Raw genomic sequence first — 7542 nt, 5'->3', positions numbered from 1 at the left:
AAATAAATATAAAAATGATTCAATATGTATATTTGTAACATATACCTTTAAAAATGTGTCAACGTCAATAACATTGAAACAATTCGAATAAACAAAAGATAATGTTCATAAATAATATAATTAACCAAAAACTATAAAATAATGTTCTTAAAGTCTTAAAAGATGTCATAAAAACAAAAGCATAGAACATAATTAAATAATAATATTTGAAATAATCATACAATAATTGTTTCAAAAAAAATCATATAATAATATTCAAAAGTGAATAATAATAATAAAAAAAAACATTTTTACTCCGATCATCTCATAGACGACGATCGAACAGTTTAGGCGGTGTCCAGATGACTTGGAACCCAAACAGTCAAAAATCACTCAAGGAGCTAAAAAAAAAATGAACGAATCAGAGAAAATCAAAACAGATTCTCAATTTCTAATCAGCTAGACGGAACTAAAAAAATACAAACGACATTTTGCTTGAACACGGCTAAAATTTGATGTAAAAATTAGTTTGAAATATGCTTAAAATAAAAATTAAATACCCAACTACAACTACCGTTTTAACCAAGGATGCCCTTTTGTCTACTTCTGCTAAAGAAAAGAAGCTGGACCTCGTTTGGCTAATCCCGGAGGGACAAGGGGGAAAGAGGGATAGAGGTTGGTTACAAGGTCCCGGGTAAAAGGAAAGGGAGGTTACCGAGGTAACAGGAAAGCAAAGAAAAGGGCTGGTCATGGTGACAATAAATGTTGTTTCAACTCAATATCTGTCAAGTTCTACTCTTTTGGCTAATGCCGAGAAAGAGCACTCACAAAATGAAGACTTGGTGTGAAGCCTTGTAGCTTACTTTAGAAGAGCAAAAGGCCCAGGGCTAGGGTGAGCTGAGGGGGGACAACGTAAGTGAGCGAATGTGCCAGTCAAACATGACTGTTCTAGGCAGGGCGGGACACCCACCTTTGAATGGTGTTGGTCCTACGGACTGTAAAACCTATTAGACTTTTAGAGACCTACCACACTCTCATCTTCATTTTTTCCTCTTTTCAAAAGAGAAATACAAAGCTATTGAAAAAAGATTCAAGCACTATTTGGTCCTGGATCAATCCAAAATGTTCGTTTTTTGCGCTTATATATTATTTGATAACATTTGCCCCTAATCTATCGTCTTTACATTCGAACCTATTTCTAAAATTTGTGAAATCACACTCATTGAATAGCGAAATAAGTTTTCACCAATTCCAAATAAATCACAAATCTAAGAATTTTCAGCGATTTTGGTTAGCTCATTGCAGAAAATCAATTGTTTGCCAATTTTATAGCATCTCTTACAAATTAGGCATCACACAAAGAGTATCAAATAATTTCCATAAACTTAGCTTCTCGACGCCATGTAGCTGTCGCTAAAATTCCAGACTAACTCCCCCATCATCGTCCTGGTTTCTGCCTCCCCGATCATTGTCCTGGTTTCTGCCAGTCGGTCTAGATTCTCCAGCAAACAGCGAACACGGTGTTGTATACCGCGATTTCGATCAGCTGAAGTATTAGTTCCATGCGTCCTGAATTAAGAAAAGAGATTATCAATCCCCTAACATGTACTTACTTTACATAGAAAATGGAAATGAAAATTGACAATTACCTATAAGGCCACGCAATTTCTGCGAAACAGAATCTGAAAGCAATTCGAGTTGGATCATCTTCCCATTGAAGCTTAAACCACCAATCAGTAGTTCCTTCAATCTCCAAATCACACCCTTTTGCACTGTTCGTGTTTAGAGGAAGCTTCTTAAGCATCGGACATCCGCATACTCGGATATCATATAGAAACGGGAAGAGCATTGGCTTCCAGCATATACTCTTCAGTTGTGGCAATCCTATTAATACAAGGAATTCGAGTCTTGCGAATGGATCCAGATCTTTCTCGTTCTCCTCACCTTCATAGCTGCTTATTACTTGTAAATTTTCACACCATCTGACAATCAATTCCATCAACTTCGGAGCTCTCATAACCCATGTCAAGTCCTGTAAATAATGGCAACAGCAGATGCGCACTTTGCGAAGCTTATCGAAACATCTCACTTTGTTGATGCCATAAACGGTTTGAGTTTTTGTTCCTACAAGTTCACCATAAGGAGGCTCGAGATCTTCTACAAGTAAAGTCTCAATGCAACTTGATAATTTCTGGCTGTTGAGTACTTGACGGTAAATATATGCATCTTTTATTGTCAGGCTCAAGGCTTTCAAATTTTCCAACCTTTCCAATTCTCCTACACTAAATTCACCAAGAATGAAATGAGATCCAACAATTCTAAAAACTTGCAACATTTTCAAACTAGCTATCATTTGTCTCGGAATCTTTCTAAGTTTAGGGGTGTACTCCAAGTTCAAACATTGCAACTTTTCTAGCTTCATTACCCCCCGAGGCAACTTTTCTATTTCCGAAGTGGATAAATCAAGATATCTAAGTGAAACCAATTCCGAAATATCAGTTGGCAAAACACGTAATCCAGTTTCAGATAGGTCTAGAACTGTCAGTGCCTTCATATATCGAAAGAAGCCATCAACAATCGTCCCAAACCCACGGTTATGGGAAAGTAGCAAGGTCAACAGATGAGGAGATCCAGGAACTTGTGTTACCCGTTGGACAAATGCATTCTGCATCAATGAAATTCTCTTCGCATATCTCAATTCTTCCCTAGGTAGTTCGTTTCTGAATCGAGTACCTCCCTGCACAAAATAACTTTCTTTTTCCTTTTCAACCTCGCACGCTATCCACAGACACATGTCACGAATCACATCATGCATCCTCACCTCTTGACCTTCATCTTCTAATAAAGATAAATCAACGAGTGTTTGGACAATATTGTAACCCTTATTAATAGGGTCGGCTTGATCAATACCATCATCCAAGAAGACCTCACCAATCCATTTATCTATCAACTCCTCCTTTGGGATCTCAAAGGACTCCGGGAACAAAGCGCAATATAATAAACAAGATTTCATATTTTGATCTGGTAACCTATCGTAACTCAACTTCAAAATCGAAAATACACGACTTGAAGCAGATTTCCTCAAGATTTCAGCAGAATGCTCCCATTCTTGGAGTGTCTTCTTAGAGGACATGGCATGAGCAGAAGTAACGAGTGCTAGGGGCAAACCTTGACATCCTCTCACGATTTCTTTAGCTATGCGAGAAATACAAGGATGTGCAGCAAAAGTTTCAAATCCAACCCTGTCCTGAAACAACCGCCAAGCTTCTTCCCATTCCAAAGGCTCCACTTTGATGCTCCGTTGAGCTTCCATTAAGCGGCAGACTAGCTCCGATCGTGTAGTAAATACGACTTGACACTTGTTGTTTTGAGGAATTCCAATGTCTTTAAGCTCGACTCGGTTCCACAAATCATCTAACAACACTAGAACCTTGTTTTTCTGCAGTACTTGAGAGATGAGAGCAGCTTTGTCGTTAGATTTTTTCTCTTTTGAAAGCCCTATCTGTTTTACAAATTCATCCTCCAAATCCTCAAGTTTTACCTCTTGTGAAACTTTCAGCCAAATCACAAAATCAAAATGGCCAAGACATTTAGAATTGAGCTGGGTCAATAGGGTCGTTTTACCAATGCCTCCCATACCCCATATGCCAATTACCCCAACTTCATCCGCAGTTAAACAATTCCATACTTCTTCTAACTTATTTTCAAGGCCCTCTATTGTTGGTTTTAAATCCATCGATTCAACTGTTGGTAAGGCCCTCTATTGTTGGTTTTAAATCCATCGATTCAACTGTTGGTTCGCTCGGCAGAGGTGCTCTATTTTTTAAAGCCATCATTTCAGACAGGATCTTCTCGACCCTACTACAAAAACAAATCTTTGACCAATACCCCTCCACGCCATAACTTATTAGTTTATCAACTTCTGCTACCTTAAATTCCACATCAGAAAGCCAAATTTTAACAGGACATACCGGCTTCGTTTTTGGTTTGTCTCCGCTTCCCATCACATATGCTCTCAATGCCGTTAACTCATCTTTTATGATTGCTAGTTCTTCAAGATCATCCTGCAGATTTCTTGAGCACATAAAAAGTGAAGCAGCGGAACACAACATCTTGGTTAAGAAGCTGTCAGCCATTTTCTGAGTTTTTTTTTTTCAATACTAGGACGAACTCCTCGGTTTGATTCTGGGATTTTAGTAAAAATGTAAGAAATTTATTATAATAGTTGAAATACACTAACTAACAATAGAAGTGAACCTTAAATATCCTAGTAGTTAAAACAATTTGAACTAGATACGACATGATTGAACTATAAATTTGTTATTTAGGTCAAAAGGAAGGCAATAAAAAAGAAAAAGAGCTTTATCTATTGAATTCAATCAGAGCCATGAAATCGCAGCATCGTCAGAATGATGTATGCGTAAATTTAACAAACAATTGAAAATCAACACCAAAGTAACAAAATTCGCATACAACAACAGAGATATCTAGATCTGCAACACAGCCAACAAAGAACAAATAGAGGAACTACTAAAATTAAAAACCCTCGAGAGATTGTTATCGAATAGAAAAGGAGCATCAGACGATTCGTTAACAAAGCAATTTCATGAAAAATTTAAACAACTTCATGGAAAAGTAATATAAATTTACCTACTCCAAGTTTGAGATGGATCAACAGAGGATAGAGGAGGCCATGATGGGTGTACGAATTAAGCAGAGCAGAGACGAACAAAATGAGAACTTGAAACCCTAAACCCTGAAACTCATATTTAAGTTAGCTGTTTTTTTTATACATTAAAGAGAATAAATGGAAACTTAATTTTTACTAATGTTCTCTCTCAAATTACTACGTCAGTTTCATTCCGCAAAAGATTAATTACTTAGTAATATTTATTTCATTCTTATATTTAAAGAAAATGAGAGTTTTTTTTTTTGTTTGTTTGAAAAAAAACCGAATGCTCAGCAATATGAGCTAACACATTTGTCGAACGTTATCTAACTCGTTTAGCAAAAAAAAGTACAATCTTTGACTATGGCAAAAATAAAAGGCGAAATCGCTTCTGATGCGTTGGCCATTGACTCCGTCTCAAACAAGATATGGGGCGAACAGATAAAGTTCCAGCTACAGCATGATCCATTATGCCATCCAACAGCCCAATCTTTTCTGCTACAAACATTCTAAGATGATTACGAAGTACTAGGCCGAAACCTACAGCCGATGTCGATTCAAACACATCAGCATCAATATTCATCTTCAGAAAATCAGTAGGTGGGGTTGTCCATGTGGCTGGACAGGATAGGGGGCGGAGACATGGCCAGTCCAATCCTCCAAGAAGGTGACTGCCATGTTCGCCAATATATTTGCCGAAGTGCTGGTACTATTCCAGACGGCATCGTTGCGGTTGCCCCATATCACCCAACACGCCATAACAGCTCCTTTTTGTACATGTCTCAGATTCGACGTAAGAGCAGTCCATAAATCCCAAAAATTATCAAACCATTTAGATCACCAACCCCAATTGTCGTCCAAACAGCTCGCATTGTCTCACAGTTGACCAGTGCGTGATAGGTATCTTCCGAGGCAGAAAAGCATAAAGGACAAACATCTGTAATTGGAACCCGTCTTCGAACCAGTGACTTCAAACTTGGCAAACAGTCTGTCAACGCCCTCCATACCAGGTTTTTTACTTTAGGCGGGACATAAAGACTCTAGAGGATATTCCATAGGACGAGGGACTAATAGGAAAAACACTCACTCAAGGTCCTTGTGTTTTTATTTGAAAAATATCTTATTAATTTTCTTAAATTGTAATTATTTTTTTCTTTATTTTTTAATATAATATATTTAAAATAACATTAAATATTATTATAGTTTTTTTATAATTTTTTAAAAATCATATATTTTTTTATTCATTCATAAAATTTATTAGAATTGTTTTACAATGATAGTCTTACTCCTATTTTAATAATTTTTAAAATATTTTCATTCATTAAAGTCAGTAAATTTTACGTTATTAAATTAAAACTATACAATATATTGGAGTTTATATTGGAGAGATTGTGATTATGTAGGAAAAAAGAGAAAAAAAAGTATAAAATAGGAAAAATAGATGTTTTATTATTAAAACATAAAGTAAATGGTAATTTTGGTATTTTAGAGTTTATTTATCTAGTTTGATAATTGACCCAAATATAAGGACTAAGGAGGTAAGAAAAACAAAAACTGGAAGTAGTGTATTAGGTAAAAACACAAAGACCTTATAATTATTTGCTCGATTTTCTTTTTTATTTCTATATAAATTAGTTAACTTAATAGTACAAAATCACGAGTTATTGTAACATATTTTTTTTTTTACTTTTTCATTCAAAAAATTATTTTTAAGTTAATTTTATTTAGTGATTTATAATTTTAAAACTATGTAGTTACTTGCTTAAAAAAAACTATGTAGTTACTAGAGAACTAAATCGAATTAATAGAACTAAATAAAATTAATCTTTGTCATTAATTTTATTAAATAGTTTAGATATTACACTTTTTAATTGTTATTAGTGTCAATTAATTCATTCAGATTAATTTTTCTTTAAGTGAATTAATTCTTAAATTAATCGAGAAAAAAATATTCCAACTGTTTTCGTTTAAAAGTGATTTTTAGTATATTCAAAACAGATAGACAGCTCATCTAAAAAATTTCCTTCCTAACAAATTTTATTATTTATTATATTTTAAAAAACGAATTAAGAATTTAATAATAAGGCTAATCCAATCAGTAACATTTTTGCTTAGATTTATGGTTCTAATAAGGTTCTGTTTGTTTTGCCGGTCTTTATGTTTTACTAGAGTACTATGGACAAAAAGATAAAATCGTAAAATAAAAAATGAATGGATTGTAATTAAGAGGATGGAACGGTAAAGAAGTATGAATAAGAGTAAGACTAGAAGAAATTGAGACAGAAATTGATGGATACTCAAAGGGTAACGTTGAAATTTTTGTGGCACAAAACTGCAATTTATACTGTTTGGAGCTTCCACTTTGTCAGATGACTTCACAGAAACTTGAACCTACCCTCAAAGTAGAAGATATAACATTTAAATAAAGGATATTTTTGAATAATATTATAAAATATTGAATTAGCTTGGTTATTTTTATTGATTCGAAACAACATTTCGAATTGATTTACTTTTTATTTGGAACTACATGTATAACAGACATACAATCCAAATGATGATTTTTGTGACAATTTGAATTAACTTGGTTAATTGATTCAGAGGATAATATAAAAGTGACGTAAAGAAATCAAATTAGCTTCGAAAGTGAAATTAACTAATTATTTAAAATTGAATTGATTAATACTACAACTAAGCTAAATGAAATAATGAATACATACATATCCAAATTGATTTAATGGACTTGGACAAACCTCAATCAATAATAAATTCTTTTCAAATTAAAGTTAATGCTTAACATGTAAATGGAGAAGCAATTGAGACATTTACCAAATAAGGCAATAATGGTTCAATCAGAACAATTAATCAACCTTGATTAACATGGAATCCAAGGGCAT

At 34.2% G+C, this 7542-nt stretch overlaps 1 protein-coding gene across 3 annotated transcripts; it reads right to left on the bottom strand.

The window, feature by feature from the left end:
- Positions 1–1235: 1235 nt before the first annotated feature.
- LOC136223732 (probable disease resistance protein At5g63020) lies at positions 1236–4764 on the bottom strand. Of its 3 annotated transcripts, none has more exons than XM_066011872.1 (3): positions 4630–4764; positions 1629–4164; positions 1236–1548 (listed from the first exon to the last, which is right to left on the bottom strand). In XM_066011872.1, exons 2-3 carry the CDS (start codon positions 3713–3715, stop codon positions 1365–1367), a joined length of 2271 nt encoding a protein of 756 aa, XP_065867944.1. In that variant the 5' UTR covers positions 3716–4164; positions 4630–4764; the 3' UTR covers positions 1236–1364. The 3 variants fall into 3 exon arrangements, with proteins under 3 accessions (XP_065867944.1, XP_065867946.1, XP_065867945.1); XM_066011874.1 differs by having other exon boundaries at positions 1629–4043; positions 4630–4760; XM_066011873.1 differs by having other exon boundaries at positions 4634–4742.
- Between the last annotated feature and the right edge of the window lie 2778 nt (positions 4765–7542).

Source organism: Euphorbia lathyris, chromosome 3, assembly GCF_963576675.1.
Source record: "Euphorbia lathyris chromosome 3, ddEupLath1.1, whole genome shotgun sequence".
In the NCBI taxonomy this organism is placed as follows: Eukaryota; Viridiplantae; Streptophyta; class Magnoliopsida; order Malpighiales; family Euphorbiaceae; genus Euphorbia; species Euphorbia lathyris.
The sequence above is the reverse complement of the archived record's forward strand: the minus strand, read 5'-3'. Positions and strand labels throughout refer to the sequence as shown.

Excerpts from the sequence above, each read along its gene's own strand:
- LOC136223732 (XM_066011872.1), bottom strand. The coding sequence starts at position 3,715 with ATGGATTTAAAACCAACAATAGAGGGCCTTGAAAATAAGTTAGAAGAA. Across the intron at positions 1,549-1,628 it reads GAAATTGCGTGGCCTTATAG|GACGCATGGAACTAATACTT; the intron begins GTAATTGTCAAT and ends TTCTTAATTCAG.